We start from the raw sequence: 22,529 nt of genomic DNA, 5'->3' as shown, positions 1-22,529 counted from the left end.
TAATCTTGCTCATGGGCAATATTGCGTAGCACCGACTTCGTCGATTGGTCCTTCGCACAACAAAATGGCACCTTGGCCCTGCTGTGATGCAGTTTTGGCCACACAGTGCGCATTTTCATTTTCCTGCCATTTTGGTAGAGCCAAGCGGTACTGCCCGAACGACATCACTGCTTGGGTTCATGTGGTATACTTGTTCACTTCGCCAGTGCCTCACACTGCACTTACTCACCACACAAGTGACACACAGAGGAAGCCTTGCTTGTTCGTTGGCTGTGCACCGATGACGTAATCGCTGACGTCGTGCTACGTTGCACAAGTGGGCATAGTCACAACTAAGGCCCTCTTCGCTGCCAAGAAGGGTGGGAAAGCCGAGCGAGAAAACAAAATTGGCCGAAGCGGGTTGTTCTACGCCCTGTTATTACACTCTTATTACAGCACTTATTTCCAAATTCTTGCGGCAGCATGCTCAAATCGTACAATTGCACAGTTATCTCTCCATTACAAATTTTGGACTGCGAGGTTGCTTACTGGCCCTCTAAGATTATGACCAGAACAGTTGGTGCAAACTATGTTGACCTTTTTTTTCTTTAAATTTAACGACCAGAAAGGAAGACTGGTAATATAACTGTACGCAAGTAGTTGAATTTTGAAAATAAACAAGCTTTGCTCGTTCAACTCTTGAGTCGACAGATGCATCTCAAGCAGTGCTAGCATTAGGGTGCTGTTGCGTATCGTGAGCACATTCATCTGCATGGAAACACATCATTGTTGGTGTCTCGACGCCCACAAACTCAGCGTCATAATTTTGCACCGGTGCCGATATGAGTCACTTTCTAGTATTACAATACATAAAACCCTACGCTACCTTTCCCTCTGCTGATAATTGCGAAAAACTCTACAGGAAAACTCTACACTTCCTTGTTGCCATGACTGGCTGACATACCTGTCGTTGACAAATGTGTACATAAGCAGGCGCTCTTCAACAACACGTTTGAAGTCTAGGCTCTCGGCCACCAGGTCCCGATAGTTGTCGTTGGACACGACCACACCACCCGTCTGTGCAGCCATCTTGAGAATGTAGCGGTCCTCGTAGCACACCATACGCTTGCCACCCACGTTGCGCGAGGGTGTGAAGAACAGCAATCGCTCCTTCTCGAGTTGCAGCAGGATCTCTTGGTCTGTGTGGGGTATGTGAGCATCAATTTAATGGGTCAACAGATTAACCAGTTTTCACTTTTTTCTGCAAAATATGAGGACAACGTCCTTTGTGCAGGGACATTCCTAAAGCCTCTCTTGTAGGCTTTCACTTGGTACTAAATAGGCTAGCCTGTTCCTAACATAAATTATATGCAAATAAAACATCTGAAAGTGCAATATGTTCGCTTTCATCACATTGCAACAAAGTTGTAGATTTGACTGACACGCGTTGGCACCTTTCACAATACAACTAACAATTGGGCCAATCTGATAAACAAGTTGAGAAAAAGAGAGTAAGCAGGATGGGGACATTTTAAGCTTCTTTCTACTGGGCTGACCCCCTAAACAAAATGTATGGTCCCAAAAGTCACTGAAGCATAAATGCAACAAACTCAGACATCTTGGGAAGCTGTAAAGGATGGCTGATACTCTTTAAATTATGTTCGATCAGTGCTGTAGAAGAGGACAGCAACAAGCTCACCCTTAATAGGAGTCTCCGCACGTGAGGCTTCCTTTCGCCAACTCGGGACGAAGACGCTGATGTTGGTGTGGCCCCTGTCTCGGAACCAGTCCACTGCCAACTTGATGCCTCGGCATGAGAACACTTCCTTGTTTCCATGACTGAGAAAAAGAAATTGTGTAGAACCGCTATGTATAATCATGTCAGCTCACAAAACAACACGCACACAGCTGGTGGTGTGCTAGCAAAGCAAATATACAAATTGGCAACAGCAGGAGTAGCCATGAGTGAGCATTAGATGCTCGAAGCAAATGTCACAAGCCAGCACTGAAACAGCATTTCATGCCGTTTCATAATGAGAACTCGCTCACTGATCATCCTGACTGCATATCTTTTCTACATTGCCAAAATGGATGCTACTTACAATGCGCAGCTTTTTGTGCTTGACAGTAGGAGACTCAACAGGAAATTATTTTGTGGTCGACTGCACTATTAGGTTTACTTACATCTTATGCAACTCGTGTAATGTTTATGTCTATCCACCAGGAAGGTCTTGAGATTACGCTTCTTTTTTTTACACGCATGAGTCGCACTTCTCACACACTGAAAATGCCAAAACACCAAGGCAGGATAATGCACAATGCATTATCCTGGCTTGGCGTTGATGCACCATGCATCTATGCAACAATGTTATAAGGATAATGCCAATGGAAAAGGCGATATTTTTATCAGTCGATGTGTTGATCCTGCCCCGCCACCCTCCGAAAGCTATGAAGACAGCACCGTGTGACGTCACGCCAGAATTTGTGACGTCACGATGACGCTATGTGGTGACGTCACCACATGATGATTTTTTGCATCACTCGTGCTGTGCCCGACGCCGCAGGACACCGGCAAGGGAGTGACATGCCCATAGAGCCAATGGGGACGAAAATTTGGACGCAATGGTAGTGCCGCCTAACGGTAGTTGCACAAACAATGAAAAATGTTATCTTGCTCTCAACAGAAAAGCTTTTGTTATCTTTCACATGCAATTTAGTTTGATGAACTATGAGTATTATTTGTAGGAAAGAAGATGACTTTTAAGGGCTCGTTTTTCTTTGTTAGACACAATATTAATTAGAACTAACAGGCATTAGTGTCTGTTAGTTCTAATGAGTATTGTTTGTATAATATATCGCTGTGTATAAAATGAAATGTGTTTCAAAACTTGCTAAGGCATGTTGCTGGGCTAGTTGCTTGGGAATCATAATTCGTATGGCATAGCACACCACGACAGGGAGAGAGACTGTGTGTACGCGGCCCTCTTCTCTGTCCCTGTCGTGGTGCGCTACGTCATACGAATTGTGTTTCAAAAGCACAAGGGCCCTTTGATATGGCGGCTGGCGTTCCGCGTAGCAGCTAGAAGATGCCGTCGTCGTCTGCTTCGTCCCCCGCTCGCTCTGGCAGCCCCCTCTCCCCCTCCCTGAATTTCTCTCATTTCCATAATGCACATTGTAGTAAATTATTCATTGGAAACTAAGAAACATCTTGCATACTTACTTTAGTAGGTAAGTGCTGCCGCATATAGGCCGATCGAGCGAAATGACAACGCTGATCACACAAACTTGCTCCAATAAACCATTTTATCGCAACCTCATCGATGTTTGCATAAAATACAGCATACGTAAGTAGCCTTTTAGCATGTATACCAGTCAGGCCCGTAGCCAGGGGGGGAGGGGGGGCGCCCGAAATTTTGATGACACATGTTGTTTATCGCAAATAAATCATGAAAATGGGCGTTTTTCTCAAATAGTCAAAGCTTTCAGCAAGTGCCCCCCCCCCCCGAAAAATATTCCTGGCTACAAGCTGGTGCATATGCGTTTATATGCAAGGAAGGCATGTACTACGCATGGCCCCACCACAGATGTCCGGAGCACAAAAGCTGTCCAGCGCTGGACGATACATACATCGAACTCCATGAAGTCTTCGCTGGTGTAATAAAGGTATACCGCTAAACCCCGGGCCCTTCTCAAGATGTCGCACCACTTTGTTCACAGTATTCGGCAAACTGTCTGTAATTGACATAGGCATGCGCACGAGGGGGGGGGGGTGCAAAGTCAGCCCCACATATTGACATAATAGGGAGGGGGCGACAAACAAACCTTCCCCCCCCCCCTGAAGGGGAACCCTGCGCACGCCTATGGTAATTGATATGAACATATCCGCACGTGCCTTTCACGACCATCAGTGCGGCGCGACTGTTGGTTTTTTGGTTCACGCTATACACGCTTCTGACAGCCTAAATTAAATTAGAAACAGTTTTTTGCGTACTGATCTGCAGTCTTACAAATAAAATCGACGAAAAAAAAGAGGCTTAGAAGGTGCGGTATCATCGTTTCCACGGTGGTACACTGACACCTGAAGGCCCGGACGTGATCCTCGCAGCATGCCACACAGGCTTATTGACGCCACCGCCGGTCGTTTGATGAGGCATTTAAGGCCTTAAAAGACATACTTGTAGAGGGAAAGGGCACAAAGAAAGACATGCTGCACTTTCCCAGCTAACAAAAGCGATTTAAAACTGCTACGGAGCGGACTGGCCAAAACGAGACGAACGTCTTCCGACGGGTTTTTGAAATCCGTTCATCTGACTGTATCGGTTGTATTTCTCCGCTAATGCCCGGCAGTACATTTCAAGCGGTTCTATAATCCTGCTTTAAGGAGGTCCCAGAAATCTGTTCTTCAAAGCGGATATTCAATGAGCACCGTGTAAGTCTTGAAAAGTAGGAATAGAATCTCAATTCTACAATCCGGGTTGTAATGCCCCTTTTCTAATTATTTATGCCCCCTCTCCTTGCCTTGTTTACGTTTCTCATGATCCTAGCTTTCTCGTACCGCTCCCCCGAAAATGCACTCCCTTTCTGGTACACATTCGGGGGCGGCTGCCGGCAGGTGATGATGCGGGAGGCACAAGTACAGCGACAATATTTTATTATGTGTCACAAGTGAAATTGCAGGAACGGCCATGAAAAACACGCAAGTCTCGTGTGGAGATCACAACTGCCTGGATTTTAAAGATTGTAATAAGCTAGCTCGTCTTTCAACAGGTCTGATGTTACCTGATCCTCACCAGCGGCTTTGCCTCTTTGCATTCCCTTTAGGGCTTTCTTTACTTCTCCTGTCAACATTGGTGGGATGTCAGATTCCTCTGGGATATTACTGCTTCTTACGTTATCATCCTGACTGTCTCGGCTGCTGTACAGATCTCTGTAAAACTTTTCCGCTACCTCAACTATTCTATCCATATTGGTTGTGACCTTGCCTTCCTTGTCCCTTAATGCATACATCTGATTTTTGCCTATGCACAGGTTTGTCTTCATAGCTTTGAGGCTTCTTCCGTTCTTTAGAGCATGCTCAATTCTCTCCATATTATACTTTCTTAACTTCGAAAGCTCCGCCAGCTCTATTTTTCTGTTGCATTTGAGGCTTTCATGGCTTGACGTATCTTAACGAGGTTTTTCGTCTCTTGGGATAGCTTACCAGTGTCCTGTCTAACGACGACTGTACCCCCGACTTCCACTGCACACTCCTTAATGATACTAGTCAGATTATCATTCATTGCGTCAACGCTAAGGTCGGTTTCCTCGGTTAAAGCCGCGTACCTATTTTGAAGTGAAACTCTGAATTCCTGTACTTTCCCTCTCAGAGCTAGTCCATTAATGTTGAAAGACGGTGGGGAGATTATGTTAGAAAAACTGGCCACCCTGTATACGAAGTGTCTCTCGACGGGGAGGATACCAGAATCTTTGAAGAGTGCCAACATCATCTTGATCCATAAGAAAGGGGACGTCAAGGACTTGAAAAATTACAGGCCAATCAGCTTACTGTCCATTGTCTACAAACTATTTACAAAAGTAATTGCTAACAGAATTAATACGACATTAGAGTTCAATCAACCAAGGGACCAGGCAGGATTTCGTACAGGATTCTCAACAATAGACCATATTCATACTATCAATCAGGTGATAGAGAAATGCGCTGAATACAACAAACCCTTATACATAGCCTTCATAGATTACGAGAAGGCATTTGAGTCAGTGGAGACATCAGCAGTCATGCAGGCACTGCGGAATCAGGGCATCGACGAAGCCTATATAAGCATAATGGAAGAAATCTACAGCGGATCCACAGCCACTATAGTCCTCCATAAAGAAAGCGACAGAATCCCAATAAAGAAGGGCGTACGGCAGGGAGACACGAATTCTCCAATGCTATTCACCGAGTGTTTACAGGAGGTTTTCAGGGCCCTAGATTGGGAAGAATTAGGGATAAGAGTTAATGGAGAGTATCTCAGTAACCTGCAATTCGCTGATGACATTACATTGATGAGTAACGCGGGAGACGAATTACAGCTCATGATTACTTAACTGGATACGGAAAGTAGAAGAGTAGGTCTGAAAATTAATATGAATAAAACTAAAGTAATGTGGAACAATCTTGGCAGAGAACAGCGCTTTGCGATAGGTGGCGAGACAATGGAAGTTGTAAAGGAGTACGTCTACTTAGGACAGGTAGTAACCGCGGAGCCGAACCATGCGAGTAAGGATGGGATGGGGCTCAAACGGCAAGCATTATCAAATCATGAATGGTAGTCTACCACTATCCCTCAAGAGGAAGGTATATAACAGCTGCATCTGACCGGTACTTACCTACGGAGCAGAAACCTGGAGACTTACAAAGAGGGTTCAACTTAACTTGAGGACGACGCAGCGAGCGATGGATAGGAAAATGATAGGTGTAACCTAAGAGACAGGAAGAGAGCAGAGTGGGTCAGGGAAGAAACGGGGGTTAAGGATATCATAGTTGAAATCAAGAAGAAGAAATGGATATGGGCCGGGCACGTAGCACGTCGGGAGGATAACCGGTGGTCATTAGGGGTAACTGACTGGATTCCAAGAGATGGCAAACGCGTGAGGGGGAGACAGAAAATTAGGTGGGTAGATGAGATTAAGAAGTTTGTAGGTATAATGTGGCAGCAGAAAGCACAGGACCGGGTTGATTGGCGAAACATGGGAGAGGCCTTTGCCTTGCAGTGGACGTAGACAGGCTGATGATAATGATAAAGCTAGCTCGTATGTAGACTTTTGTATATAGGTGAGATGACTCGAGCAGCAACAGAGCATGTACTTATATTTAAGCTCACTGGCTACAAGGGTTTATCTCAAACGCACAGCTGTTTGTTCACACGCACTAAATGCGCAAAAGTGACAACAAGAAATCAGTTGCACAGACGGTGCTCCCATGATATATTACAATTTGATAGAAGAGTATAATCACAGAGCTAAGTAATGAAACAAGATACAGAGCAAAGATAGCAATTGTGAGTTCCCTATAAATATATAGTGGCAGTATATATGTTCAAACACTGCACAAAAGAACAATGGGAAAGGTTAAAATCAGTTAAGTGAGAACTACCTAAAGGTATGCTACACAAATAGCGGTAGCATGCTGTAACCTTTAACAGAAGAAATAATGCACACAGCTATGGAGAGCACGCGTATGGCGTCCACATATGGTGCGACCATGATTGGCCGAAACGGCTCGGGCGCCCCACGGTGCGATTTGTTGACAATGCCAACACACACAGACACTCGCAGAAGTTCGCAACTGCTTTAATAAGTTTTGTCACCTTTTGTTTTGTTTAAGGTCTCTGTAATGAATGAAGGGAATTTCTGAAAGAAATTTATATGTTTGGGAATTTTTGGTGTAATTTTGAGATGTTTGTGCGGAATTGTGAGGGTGAAGACGACGGCGACATGAAGGCGAGCCAGGGACAGGTGGCACGCGCGGTGGCAGCACAAGAGAAAAGAAGACGAGAAAGAAGAGAGGCGCGTGTGGAACGCGCAGACGGCTGAGCGAAGCTAGCCGTAGGACACGCCGGACCAGGGCGCTGTCCGAGAAGTTCGTCGTGGCCGTGCTCAGCGAGGACTGGTGCTTGCCTGGTGGTTCGGGCGTTGGCTCCAGCGAGGACGTGCCGGACCAGGGCGCTGTCCGGGGAGCTCCTCCTGCCTGTTCTCGGTGAGACCTGGGGAGCCGAGCTACCTGCCTGAGGCTACCGGTACCGGGTGAGGCTCCTGCTGTGTCGGCGGGCAGGCGTCACGAGTTCCTGAACACAGTCGCCACTTGGGACGGCGCAAGGCCGTGATCAAGCGGGAGGCCTTACGGAGGCCTTGTCTTCCTGCTGTGAAGCACACGGGACGTGTCACCTGCGTGCTTGGGCTCGCCTTCGACAAGACTCGTCGCCGCACGGGGACTGACCCTCCGCAAGACAACGACATCTACAAGTTGTGAGATGTTTTTTTTTTGTACCTTCGATCGGACATTCCGCGGTTAGGACGTTCGTATTAATTTATGTGTGTTTATCTCTGTGCTTGTTCTCCGTCATCGTCCCTAGAATCCCTCGTCCCCATAAATGTTTATTGAAACTTAGTCGTGCGTATTCTCTTGTCGCCTGTTCCGTTGAGCCACGCACTCGCAAACGTGACGAACTACCACTCGGTCCTTACAATTTTCTGGCGTCCGCGAGACAGGACCAAGCTCTTCCGTACACCTTAGAGCCTCACGTTGCTTGTGTGTGGTGGGCGGCAATGGACGAAAAGAGAACGCTCGTTGAGTTAGGGAAGGAGATGGGACTCAGTGGAGAGGCCTTGCAGGCATGGGTTAGTGCAGAACAGAAGGATATGAGGGATCAGCGAGCTAAGGAGCGCGAAGAAGCGAGGGTAGCGGCGCAGGAGGAACACGCGCGAGAGTTGGCGCGTATAGAGGCGGAACGGGCGCTCCTTGAAGAACGAAGGCGTGTGTTAGAGGCAGAGCGGTCGAGTCCGAGAACCGTAGGTAGCGAGACAGGTAGTGGTCAGGGTTTTCGCAGCCCCCATAAGATTATCCCTCCCTATAACGAGGAGAGGGATGAACTAGATGCTTATATACAGAGGTTTGAGAGAGTAGCGTCTAGTCAAGGTTGGCCACAAGACAAGTGGGCCTTGTCTTTGAGTCTTTGTCTGACGGGCGAAGCACTAACGGCAGTAGGTCGGATGTCCGCGGAAGACGCTACCGATTATGCCAAGCTCAAGCAGACCTTGCTGCAGCGGTTCCGCTACACGGAAGAAGGATACCGTGTAAAGTTTCGGGATGCCAAGCCTGAAAATGCTGAGACCGCACGGCAGTTTGCTGGGCGTCTTCTAGGATATTTTGACCATTGGCAAGAGTTAGCCAAGACACCGAAGACGTATGAAGCGCTGCGAGACAAGATCGTGTCGGAGCAGTTTCTAGGCAGCTGCGAGGAAAAGTTGGCGATCTTTCTGAAGGAAAGAGCGTGTCATAACATAGATACACTGGCCACGACAGCCGACCAGTACTTGGAAGCTCAAGGCATCCTTAATCTGGCTAAAGGCAAAGAAACCAGAGAAGAGAAGGAAAAGCCGCCTGGCCATTATAAAGCAGCTGCGACAACAGCAAGCAAGGGAAAACCTCTCTGCTTCCTCTGCAGCAAGCCGGGACATAAAGCTTCCGACTGCTGGACCAGAACGAGGGCACCGAAGCCACCATGCTGGAAATGCAAGAAGACAGGTCACAGCGCCGATATGTGTCCCACCGGCTCTGGCAGACATGGTGAAGCTTCATGCACACTTCTAAGACATGAGGTGCAGAGTGACCCGGAAAAACTGAAGCCTCCGCAACAAGGTGCACGCAACAGTGATGACGTGCTTGACGCTGCTCAAAGCAGTACAACGTGCTGTGGAGCGCTGGAAAAGATGCCGACGGTCACGGGTCGTCTTGAAGGGAACTTGGCGACTGTCCTCCGAGATACTGGCTGCAACACGGTTGTAGTAAAACGGTCACTGGTTCCCGACACCAAGCTAACTGGCAACACACGCATTATACGCTTACTAGACCGGTCAGAAAAGTGTCTGCCAGAGGCCGACGTATTTATTGATTCACCGTTTTTCAGGGGAGTTGCTCGTGCTGTTTGCATGGAGAACCCTCTGTACGAGGTTATCCTTGGCAACATCGAAGGTGCTGCCCCAATGGCGGATCATGATTCCAAGCAAGCCAACTCATCGAAAGAGGAAGCCAAGAATACAGAGACAGAGCCTAAAGTACGGAGTGAGGAAGTGACGGCCGCTGCAGGAAAGACGGGAAAACTGCAAAAATTACCTGCCCCGCATGTTGACCCCTTAAACGTCAGCCGGGAAGAACTTTGGCAATTGCAGAGCACGGATCAGACACTGGAGGCTTGTTTCCAGGCATTGGACCAAACTACAACGTCCAAGAAACGAGCTACTACCAAGTTCGTGCTGGTCCATGGCATCCTTTTCCGGCATTACCAGACTGCGGAACAGCGACACTTCAAACAACTGGTGGTTCCGAAGAAGCTACAGGCCACAGTAATGAAGATGGCACACGAGGGATTGCTCGCTGGACATCAGGGCCAAAAGAGGACAGTAGACCGTGTCCTTGAAGAGTTTTATTGGCCGAGAGTACAAGCGGATGTCACACGCTTTGTAAAGTCGTGTGACCTGTGTGAACGAACAGTGCCGAAGCACCTCGTGGGTCGCGTTGATCTGGGTAATATGCCCAAAATCGAAACCCCATTTCATCGAGTTGCGATTGATCTTATCGGTCCTCTGTCCCCAACTTCGGAAAAAGGAAATAGATACGTCTTAACCATGATAGACGTTGCCACGCGCTACCCTGATGCGGTAGCCTTGCCAAGCATTGAAACGGAGCGAGTAGCAGAAGCGCTACTAGAAATGTTCGCTCGCGTTGGAGTCCCACGGGAAATCGTGAGTGACTGTGGCAAGCCATTTACATCTCGTCTGATGCAAGAACTGGGACGATTAATGTCGTTTAGACAACTCCCCACTACGCCGTACCATCCCATGGCGAATGGGCTTGTGGAAAAATTCAATGGGACCCTCAAACAGATGATTCGGCGAATGTGTCAGGAGTGCCCTAAACAATGGGACAGGTACTTGGCTCCACTACTCTTTGCTTATCGTGAGGTCCCACAAGCGAGCCTTGGCTTTTCACCATTTGACCTCCTGAACGGAAGATTTGTACGTGGCCCAATGTCCATCCTCAAGGAACTGTGGACAAGCGACAACCTCGATGCTGAGACCAAGACGATATACGAATATGTCACCAAGCTACAAGAGAGGTTGCAGAACACCTGCAAGATTGCCCAAGAAGAGGTCCAGAAAGCAAAAGCTTCACAAAAGAAGTATGATGACAGAACGAAAAGACCTCGAGAGCTGTATGCAGGCGATAGAGTGTTGCTGCTCCTTCCATCGGAGAAAAATAGGCTACTCCTCACATGGAAAGGTCCCTTTACAGTCGTCGAGAGACGCAACGACTGGGATTATCTAGTAGACCTGGGTTCGCGAGTTAGCTTATTTCACGCTAACCTCCTCAAGAGATATGAGGAAAGGGAAATCCAACCCCATCACCGATAGGGTCCTTTCGAACAAAGGTGTGCTGACATTTGCTCAGAACTATCGCAAAACATGTGCGACTTCATGTAAATAGCATTATTGTGTTGTTGGACTTCATGATCGTGGAAAAGTTGTTGTGCCGAACAACTTTCTTGAGTGGGGGGATAATTGTAATGAATGAAGGGAATTTCTGAAAGAAATTTATATGTTTGGGAATTTTTGGTGTAATTTTGAGATGTTTGTGCGGAATTGTGAGGGTGAAGACGACGGCGACATGAAGGCGAGCCAGGGACAGGTGGCACGCGCGGCGGCAGCACAAGAGAAAAGAAGACGAGAAAGAAGAGAGGCGCGTGTGGAACGCGCAGACGGCTGAGCGAAGCTAGCCGTAGGACACGCCGGACCAGGGCGCTGTCCGAGAAGTTCGTCGTGGCCGTGCTCAGCGAGGACTGGTGCTTGCCTGGTGGTTCGGGCGTTGGCTCCAGCGAGGACGTGCCGGACCAGGGCGCTGTCCGGGGAGCTCCTCCTGCCTGTTCTCGGTGAGACCTGGGGAGCCGAGCTACCTGCCTGAGGCTACCGGTACCGGGTGAGGCTCCTGCTGTGTCGGCGGGCAGGCGTCACGAGTTCCTGAACACAGTCGCCACCTGGGACGGCGCAAGGCCGTGATCAAGCGGGAGGCCTTACGGAGGCCTTGTCTTCCTGCTGTGAAGCACACGGGACGTGTCACCTGCGTGCTTGGGCTCGCCTTCGACAAGACTCGTCGCCGCACGGGGACTGACCCTCCGCAAGACAACGACATCTACAAGTTGTGAGATGTTTTTTTTTTTGTACCCTCGATCGGACATTCCGCGGTTAGGACGTTCGTATTAATTTATGTGTGTTTATCTCTGTGCTTGTTCTCCGTCATCGTCCCTAGAATCCCTCGTCCCCATAAATGTTTATTGAAACTTAGTCGTGCGTATTCTCTTGTCGCCTGTTCCGTTGAGCCACGCACTCGCAAACGTTTGCAAGGGTTGATGCTTGGGCAAGTTGGTGTGGATTCATTTCAAAAAGGTTTACAGCGCAAGAACGATTAGGAAGGGACGAGACAACAGAGGTAAAGAGCGCTCGCAAACGTGACGAACTACCACTCGGTCCTTACAGTCTCCAAGGAAAATAAAAAACGTAAAATATTTTGACATCTAGTATCTGTATTCATACGAAAAAAACAAGTACCGTATTTTCCGGTGTATAAGTCGCACCTTTGTATAAGACGCACCCCCTACTTTTTACGACTTGTGAAAGAAAAAATCATATATAAGACGCACCTTTGTATAAGACGCATCTATTTTTAACTCAGTCGACATGATAAAACACAATGACCCACGCAGGGTACATTGATTGCGAAATGCGTAGTCGCGCACGGCACTGAATATCTGTAAGCAGCAGTTTTATTAAGGCGCAGAAAACCACTATTTAGTCTACTGGATTTGAAGCCACATCCTCCGGCGCACTGTCAAAAGTTCTTCCGCCTCGGTTGGCAGCATCGCTGGGTTGCCGTCGTCAGCCTCTGAGTAACTTTTACGCAGCATTGTAAGCACCTTGAAGCACATCGTTGGCACTGCCTGTACTATGGTGGCTACCATACCTTTAGGGCATTACCAGACTTGGCGAGAACACATAAACAACGAACGCGCCGCACGGTTATCACACGATCGTCGGATACCACCTACACACGCATACAAAACGTAAATGGCGACCGGAAGCTGCGACTACTGCTGGACTGCAGCGACGTCTCACACGAAAACTGATGATGATAATAATGAAGTGGTACTTTCGCTTTTGTAACTGATATTGTGGGCGCTACAACGTTACAATGGACCGTTGTGGTGCTCTTTTTTATTTATTGCCTCAGGTCTGTGGGTTTAATTCTTCGTTTAAGAACAAACAATTCAAACAGTACAATGGGGCACGCGACAGTGGTGACTTTTATTGCGGCCGTAATCTCCGTGGTCGCCGCGCTGCTTGAACAGCAAGTAGCTGACATCTAAGGTCGCAGCCGCTTCATTGTTAAAACAAAATTAGATATATTTTTACGAATGCTCTCGAGCTCTGTTTATCGTACTCATAAATTAAATACAAACAAATTGGTCTCGCAGAAGTGACTTTTTGCGTATATAAGACGCACCGTTGTATAAGACGCACCAGCGAAAATCTAGGAAAAAAGGTGCGTCTTATACACCGGAAAATACGGTAACCCCATCAATAGAGAAGTCATAATTTGATTGGTACTGTAGTGCTCGTTTCTAAACATCTAAAGTAAGTACCACCTGCAAAAAATGAGAAAAAGAGAATTTTGTCATATGCATTAATACGAGACAAGCGAAAACTCGATAACGGCTGAGAGCGAGCATGTTGTTGTAATGAAGCAGGCGCAAGCGACGACAACTTTTCCATCATTCTGCTAACAGATGAAGGAGGAGGTTAACAGAGAAGGGAAAATAAAAGCCACAATTTCCAACGCACGCGTCGAGACATTAAAGGCAAATTGTCATCAGGAACTGAGAAAAAATGCCCTACTTCTATCATGCCCTCAGAAATTCGAAACTAATAGAAAAGTGCGCCCGGGCTCTTGCTTTTAAAAACATACTGTCACGTGCATAGTACTGTGCTATAGTACTGTGCGAAAAACGACGAACTAGTACACTGTCATTAAGAAGATTCTCTTATCCAGATATTTGTTGCAGTGGCACGAGAAAGCACGTACGTGACACATGTGTAACGATTCTCCGAGTTTCTTATGTGGCAAACGCTGCTTAAGCTAACTTATGTATTCAAACTAGCTCCATCAAGCGGCCAGTAAAGATCATATACGGCCAGTTTACTGAAATCAGGTCAAATAAAAATAGTTCCGTTCATGTGCTGTTCCGTTCACCAACGGAGCCACGGTGCAGAGCGGCTGTGGAAACATCACTACGTATTGTGCCAGCACGTGACGAGAAGTGATGTCAGGGTACAGAGGAACCGAAACTAGCTTTTAAAAACATACTGTAATTTCTTTTTCAAGGCGCACTCGCGCTTTTACCTTTTCTAGGCTCTTGAGGGCTTGACCTTTCATTTGACGCAAAAAAACAACAACTGAAAATATCTGTGTCAGTACCCCTTTAAGAAGACTCGAAGACGAAAGCCAGCTTCTTTTTCTCAATCGATTGTATTGCTGGGCGCAACATGACGTCGCTTAGCTAGCCTCTAAAACCCAACCTCCTCCAACACACCCTTCCCTTGAGAAGCGTGTGAACTTGAGCTTGTTGGTACACATTTATAGTAAAGAACAGCGCGAAAACAACTACAAGGACGAGACAGATGAAACAGGACCAGCCCTTCCCTCCCCCTGAGGCGTCTCTGCGCTGCAGCAAGAGCATTCTCGCAGTGCTTCCAGACTATCGTTTGCGCATGCGCCGGCTTGCCTGGAAGATGGGTATCCGTATTAAGTCGAGCTTCCGCGGAAATGTGCACAAGTGCGTTAAACGGGGGACTACATAATTAACTCGATTTACAGCAGAGCTGCATATGGCTAGGACATTGTAAGCCGAAAACCCGCTCTAGGGAGCAGTGAAAAAACTGGGGAGGGGCGAAGCAAGTACGGAAGGGTGTGAAATCCAGAGTTCGACGAAACCTCGTCTGGTTGGGAACAATCATGGTCAAAAGTGAGAAGACGCCGACCAAAAACACTTAGAAATAACAAAGCCGTTTCGGCTCCCGTACGGGGGCCTTGTTCACACATGAAGCAATCAAAGAATGGGGAGTACATTTACAGTGCAAACGCAAAGACGCACCACAAAGAACGAAACGACACAAACGACAATCGCCGAAATAAAGTCAATTGATAGTCAGCGCTTGTGTGTGTCGTTTCTTTCTTTGTGGTGCGTCTTTGCATTTGCGCTGTAAATGTACTTATAGGATTATGAAGCACCTAGGCCCAAAAGAAGTGTTACTGAAAGAATGGGGGTTGACTACGTACACAGGCGTCCACTGTTAAAGGGAACACCGGAGCGTGTGGCGGCAGCTCGGCGCCACCGCCGGCCAGCGGCTGCAACGAGTTTTGCGCAGGCGCAGTGCGCGCTTTGAGTCGTGCTCTTTCGTCGTCTGCTGCCGTCTGCTTCCGCGCTGCGAATCGTCGCGAAGCGAACCGCTGACGCGGCGAAAGAGCACCGGGCACAGTGCTCACTGCGTCTGCGCAAAACTTGTTGCAGCCGCTGGCCGGCGGTGGCGCGGAGCTGCCGCCACACGCTCCGATGTTCCCTTTAACAGTGGACGCCTGTGTACGTGCAAATAGATGGTGCAAACAGCGTGCATAAACAGAAGGAAGGGTGCCGTCATTGCGATTTAGAGTGATATCAGTGGTTTGGATTAGTAATGACTCGAGATGAAGTTGCGAGGTTAGATTTCTTTCAGTGGCTAGCACATGCGCACTGGCCCAGTCAATGTCATGTCCCTTTGACACAGAATGCTCGGCGAGTGCATTTGAAGACACTTTTTCTTTTTTAATGTCATAACAGTGTTCCTTCAGGCGCCTTTGGAAATCGCCTGTCTCGCCGATGTACACACGGTCTGCACAGGGAATATTGTACACGACGCCTGGGAACTTGTCTTTAGGAAGCTTGTCCCTCACCTTTGTCAGTACACTTTTCAGCTTTTTTACCGGCACATGCGACACGTGTACATCATAGGAACGGAGCACGCGTGCTAAGGCATCACTGGTTCCGGGAGCATACGATATCGCGGCACGTTTACAGGGAGCAAGCAGGGAGGAGGCAGTAATAGGCGGACGGGATAATTGGCGCACAGAATTAACAAACGAAGCAGGGTAGCCGTTACCTGAAAGTTCAGCATGCACCAATTCCAGGTCCAGGTTAGGTTAGGTTAGGTTAGGAATTAGGTTAGGTTAGGCAAGTCGTCTGAAGAGCTACAAGTTTGTTGTGCATGTTGTATGAGTGAGGAAGCGACGGAGCGTTTGTGGCAAGCAGGATGAATTGAAGTGAATTTTAGGTAGCGTCCTGTGTGTGTAGCCTTTCGATACATGTTAAAACGAAATCCTGTCCCTTCACGCTGCACCGAAACGTCAAGGAATGGAAGGCAACGATCCTTCTCCAGTTCAACTATGAAATTTATGGCCGGTTCAATTGAGTTTGGGCGTGACAAAAACGCAAAAACGTGGGACGTGTGTGTACAGAAGAAAAATTCTTTTTTGAGGCATGAATGCTGCGATAGCCCGGCGTTCGACTGAGTCCATCGTTAAGTTTGCAGGGGTGACCAAGAGAGAGGCACCCATATGCGTCCTGAAAAACGAAGTACGTATTTTCGAGACAGAACTGCAGGAGCTTGCGCAAGCATGCCTCAACCGGTGTCCTCTGGGGAAGCGGCGCGTCGTCTTGGAGGGCAGTAGAGCATGCTTCGACAGCGACATCAATTGGGACACACGTAAACAAGGACGTAACGTCGAACGACACCATAGTGTCGCCATCGTCAAGCTTGAGATCGTGCACTTTGTTAATGAAGTCGGACGAGTTGCGTAAGTGTGTTGGACCGCATCCCACAAGTGGCGATATGATGCGGTGCAAGTACTTTAGAAGGCTAAGAAGTGGTGACCGTCTGTAATCCACGATTGGCCGCATCGGTACATCAGGCTTGTGTACCTTGGCCAGTCTGTAAAAAGCCGGAGCGGAGCCATCGCGGGGAAGGGTGTTTCAGCTCCACTAACGTGAAACCTGGGGAGGGGGCGAAACACGCAGTGTGCGCCGGTGTTTCCCACAGCAAGATCGCTGCTAATGGGCAATGAGAGACAGAAGAAGAAGGGCCTGGCCGAGGTAATTTGCCACATCGTTTTGAGAGATTTCTTTGATGAGGCACTAGTGGTGCCAAGCCTGAAACCGGGCATGTCCAGGTGAAAATGTGTAACTGGGACCAGTTGGGAATACATTCCCAGTTGGCGACTGGGACCAGTGGGGAATGCATTCCCAGTTGGAAGCTGGAACCAGTTGGAAATGCTTTCCCAGTTGGAAGCTGCAACCAGTTGGAAATGCTTTCCCAGTTGTGAACTGGTCCCATTCCCTGTCGGTGCCCAAAAGTGCATGCATGCATTCCAGCTAGGTCAAACAATCTTGAACGTGCAAATAATGTTCATTCTGAGCACATCAAACACTCCAAAGGAACACTTGACACTCCATGTTAAGTGTAGAAGATGATCATGACTTATTGATATTACACAAAAAATATTACACAGCTCTATATAGGCATTTCCTGCTGTAGCTGGTTTGAACCAGCACTGTGGTTGCACATTCAGTGCAAAGATTTCCTCCGCTCGGCTTTAATGCAGTGCTGTATTTTCTCAACCAATATACTGAAGTTTCGGGCAGCGCAGCTGATGAATCTGTGCCATTCATCCGTGACCAATGAAATGACCTAGCTGCAAAATAAGAGGTAACATGTTCCATGCATGTCTCAGAACAGTCATATCAATTTACAGATATACGCAGCTGACCTACCTTCTTAAAAATCACACTACAAACACCATCTGCAGAGGATGGGCTGATCTATACCGAATTTTTAAGTCGAGTTTATATATGAGAGGCAAAAAAAATTTTTAAAATTCGGCAGATCCCACGTACCGTGGGAGTCGATGTTATGCGAAGCATGCGGCGCGTAGGTGACTGTGGCATAACATTTTTTACTGAGCGACACGTTACAAAATGACGCTAAAGATTTGTATATATTTTATACGCACACATATATATGTTGAACAGTTGCATATGTGTTATATAAGCAGTTGTTTACGGTTGGGTAACGCTGCCAATGACAACGTGGGTATTACCAACACCACAAGCGGTAAGCTGATATGTAGTGCTTATACGTGTCCTGAGAACGCACGCGTGTTTCACGAACCCGTGTGCATGTGTGCAAGAAGTTCTTGACGGTTCTTGAACAAGGGCATCATCACCGTGATCAGTGAGCACCAGCAGCTGGTCATGACTTGTTATAGAATCCGGTCGTGACCGTGGTGAAGAGGGGTCCATATGTATTGAAGTATGCCTCGGTCATTTCCTCGACAAATTAGGCCGTCGAGGCTGGTAGGCCTGGATAGTGCTACGTAGACCAACATCAGTGAATGGTGTTTGTCCTATTCGTAGACTACCTGGGCGCATGTAGCCTGCGTAGCCTATTCTACAAATGGCTGTCAATCAATCAGACATTATTCTCGGTCAGCATGAGGCCATCGCCCAGCCTCTTAAGAAATGAAGAGGACACTTCGTCGTTCTGGTGGACGAAGTGCACTTTACGATGCGGTGTTGTGGATATCATATGTAACTTTCGTTATTGTATTCCTCCGGGGTCGAGCAATGCTTCAATATAGCTTGCTGAATCATAGGAATACAAACGTAATATTTATTAGACTGCTATAAAAGCGGAGCCAACACTGGAACTACAGACGTCAATCTGATATGACGCCCGTATCGTAGAAGTACACATCGTAGGAGTATCATGTAGTGTTTATTGCTTTCTTGTAAAATTAGATAGTCAGCACCACAACCACAATTGACGTTGCCCCGATATTACGCCTGCGTAGGCTGTTTTTCCAAACCAATTTATAGACCTGGCGTGGCTCAGTGGTAGAACACCTGATTGCCACGCAGAGTGCTTGGGTTCAATTCCTGCTGGGATCCTAATTTTCATTATTTCCATTCGTTGTGTCAACGCTGCCGATGTTGGTTTAACTTAACTCTCTAGCATTTAAGTTACGAATGTCTCTTCTCGCCGTTCCTGGGTAGACATAATCTGTCAATCACCTGTGGCGCATACCCGTACACAGCGGCCCATGGTAAACGGGTATGTGCCACACGTGTCTAGTGGAAAGGGTTTGACGAAGTACACGACAGGATTTTAAAGTTATTTATGTCATGACCCGGCAGTCATATTCGTCAAATCCTCTTACCCTCATGCAAATTTGGTCTATACCAAGTTAAGGAGGCGATCATGAGAGCGCCCAGACGTAGGCGGCTAGATAGATAGATAGATAGATACGTAGATAGAAACGCTCAAAGTGCCAGAGGTTCGCTAAGAAATGCTTTGCATTTAATAAACACCTTTATTTTTACTCGAATTCATATGCCTACACATGCAACAGGTCCAGGAATATTCATTTAGAGTGCGAATACGGGCCCTTTGCGCTATCCTTGGAACTCACGGACAGAGTTACAAATTTGCACGAGTATACTTCATAGTTATTTAGCACGCTGTTCAAAGCACAAGTATTGCACGACACTCGTTTTCTGTGATGCTCCAAAACAAATGGCAGCAAATTTGCGAGCACTCCACACAAACCCATAAACAAACATGTGACAGAGCAGTACCGAGCTAGCATTTGTTTACAATGAAAAGTTTCATCGTCTCAACAAACTCTGCCTTGCATCTTCCCTAGGATATTGAACAACTAGCACTCGAAGCAAAAGTGATATAATTACCTTCAAACGGCTGCATCGCGGACAAGGCAGGCAGCGCAGCATTTCGCAGACAATTGATCCATATATCCACTTATTCTCCGGTGTTCGCCTGAAGTCAGTCTTGCGTCTTCCAGAGGTGAAACTGTCGAACACTAATTCGACAAAATCTAATTTACGCACGCCATGACTGCACGTTCCTTTTGAAAAACAGCACAACTAAGCAGCGCCGCCAGCGCGTCCACGGACCACCGCTTGGTAGCTAGCCCTCGTCCCGTGTGGTGTACGAAACTAGCATCGCATGTGCTTCTAAATTTTCTTTCTTTGTTATCCAGTTTCTTTCTTTCATTAACTAATGCGGAATTGGCACGAAATAATTCATTTCAGTTTATTTTATGTGTAATCTTTATGTTTTGTTTCGTTCAATGTTTGGGCGTATGAGATACGGAACTAATGTGACGGCTGTCGATGTAGAGAGGCTGCGTTTGTGCAACGGTTTGTGTCGGCAGCATCAGCAGCATGTCGGCAGTCTCAGCTGTGGTAGCTCTTGGCACTACTCAATTTTTCGTTCTCGTACGGAAGTAACCACTGTGCTGCACACAAGACTGTTAAGCATTGCATGCTCTCAGCGAGACAACGGCAATATTTACACCCCGACGTCAATCGGTTAACACCCCGACATCAATCGGGCCCGCTTCGGTTGCGCATATTGTCACTGTGATGGACGTAAAAAGATTGACAACAGCTTTTTAATATTACGTAAAATGTAATATTAGTTGAATGTACTGATTGATGCTAAAACAAGCGTACGTTTGAGTGCACTGTGTTGCGCATTTGCGTGACGGAATAATCCATGATAATATGATTTAAAAAAATACATATATCAGGTGAGGGAAGACTGTTTATATTATTGTAATGGGGTTTAAACAACGCGAAGAGGATGATGTGTTAACAAGAAAAGATAAACCATTCGTAAACCATGAGATGCTATTTTCTTATTCCCTCATTGTCCTCTGTTTTAATGCCAGCCCCTAGGAATATTACTAGGCCAGTGATTCGGTGTGAGTAGGACACAAAAAGCTCTTGGATAAAACCCGTTCGCTCAAGTACAGCAATTCTGCGTATACGTTCGAGTTCAATTTTCTTTCTTCTTTCACTTTGAAGAATCGCACAACCAGGACAACTGGTCACACTTCCAGTTAGGGCACAACTGGGACCACTTGCTTCCAATTTAACTGGTTATGGTTTCCAACTGGGACCAGCTGCTTCCACTTCAACTGGTCATGGTTCCCGTTGGTGGCCAGTTGAGTTGTAAGTGGGACCAGTTGCAACTGGAATCAACTGGGACCAGTTGAGTTTTAACTGGGACCAGCTGCTAACTGGAATCAGTTGCAACTGAAATCAACTGGGACCAGTTGTATCCCAACTGGAACCATTTGATCCCAGTTGATACCAGTTGAAACCAGTTGGATTCCCAGTTACACATTTTCACCTGGGGGCGGTGTTTCAGCTTCACTGCGTCGTAACGCAGCTCGGCGTTCCGACACAGTGAAGGGTAAGCGTTAGGGTAAGCTGCGTCGGAACGCAGCTTACCCTAAGGTGCGTCTCGTTCTTCTTCATTTTATTATCATTCTTCTTCTTCCCTACATGCCCGATTTCACTTCCCTACAGCATGTGGGGATCGTGTGTTTCAGCTCCGCTGACGTCGTCGGCTATTTGTTGGGCTAACTGTTGCCTTCTTCATTTTACAGCGAAAGCTGTTATGAGATCACAACAAGGGCCGTTTTTGGCGCCGTAGTTGTCCGCCGCCGCCGGTGTCCGTAACCACTATCGCTCGAAATAAGAAAAAAAAAAACGAAATGAAAAATTCCCAAGGTGGAACGAGGTTCGAACCTGGGTCCTCTGCGTGGGAGCCCAGTATTTTACCTCAGAGCCATGCCGGTGCTTGGAACTGATTTGCAAAAAGACCCTATATACGCTTCATGTCGGGAAGGAACCACATTAACATACGTAATGTAGTGTGCTAGAAGCGTGAAATAACAACCAAGTGTCACACAACGCGAATTCTGTAACCAGGCGTCACACAATGTGAATTGCGCAACGAGTGGGTTGTTGAATGCTTCCAACCCAAGGGTTCTGCCATAATTCTTCATCGTCCATAGCCACAGCATCACCGAAGTGGACATAATGTCCTACAGGTATTTAGCGGGTACCACGGTTCTCCGCAGAATGAGGAAAAATTGCATAGTGGCTTCTTCCCTTCTTCACAAAAATTATGATTTATAGCCCAGTGGGTTCCTCGCAATGCCCTTCTATTGGTTGCCCAGGAAGCCCATAAGGCTCCCATGATCCATTTCCTCAGAATCTCAATAAAGTTAATTCCCTCTCTCTATCTCTTTCTCACGTTAGCATATGTTATGAAGCGTGGTGGGAGAGTGGAATAACGACCGGGCTTCACACAATGCGAATTACGTAACTAGTGGGTCCTTTAAAGCTTCCAACGCATTACAAAAGGCTCAGTCATAATTCTTCATCGCCATCAGCCGTCGCATCAAGAAACTGCACATAATGCCTTACAGATGGTACCTCGCTTCTCCGCAGAATGACGATAATGTCGTGGTGGGCGCTTCCCAACTTCAAAAAATTTGATTTGTGGCGTATTTGGTGGGGCGTAGTGGGTACGTTGCTAGTGTAGTTGTATTAGTAGCCACAAGAGAGTTTATAACGGGCTCTAGAAATGCCGCTCTTCGAGCTTTCGCTGTGAGTGTGCTGCGCTTTCCGCGCAGGCCTGGCGTTTTTTTTTTAGTCAACCAGTGGCCAGTAAAGCACCAGCACTTTGCAGATATAAGAGGGTGTTGAGGCGAGCTCGTTGGTACGGATCCATTAGAATGCCCTCTAATATAGATATGTTTCAAGAAGTGGTGTTTG

The 22,529-nt window shown here is 47.2% G+C and overlaps 1 protein-coding gene across 1 annotated transcript in view; it reads right to left on the bottom strand.

The window, feature by feature from the left end:
- LOC119395618 (ribonuclease ZC3H12A) overlaps positions 1–22,529 on the bottom strand; it is a 310,368-nt gene that overhangs the window by 100,981 nt on the left and 186,858 nt on the right. The window contains exons 4-5 of the mRNA XM_037662598.2: positions 1,679–1,818; positions 944–1,178 (exon numbers count right to left, since the gene is read on the bottom strand). Of these exons, the coding sequence (XP_037518526.1) occupies positions 944–1,178; positions 1,679–1,818 (375 nt within the window). The remainder of the gene's footprint in view (positions 1–943; positions 1,179–1,678; positions 1,819–22,529) is intronic.

This window comes from Rhipicephalus sanguineus, chromosome 6 (genome assembly GCF_013339695.2).
Source record: "Rhipicephalus sanguineus isolate Rsan-2018 chromosome 6, BIME_Rsan_1.4, whole genome shotgun sequence".
NCBI lineage: Eukaryota > Metazoa > Arthropoda > Arachnida > Ixodida > Ixodidae > Rhipicephalus > Rhipicephalus sanguineus.
Note: the sequence above shows the minus strand (reverse complement) of the source record. Positions and strands in the feature narration are given on the sequence as shown.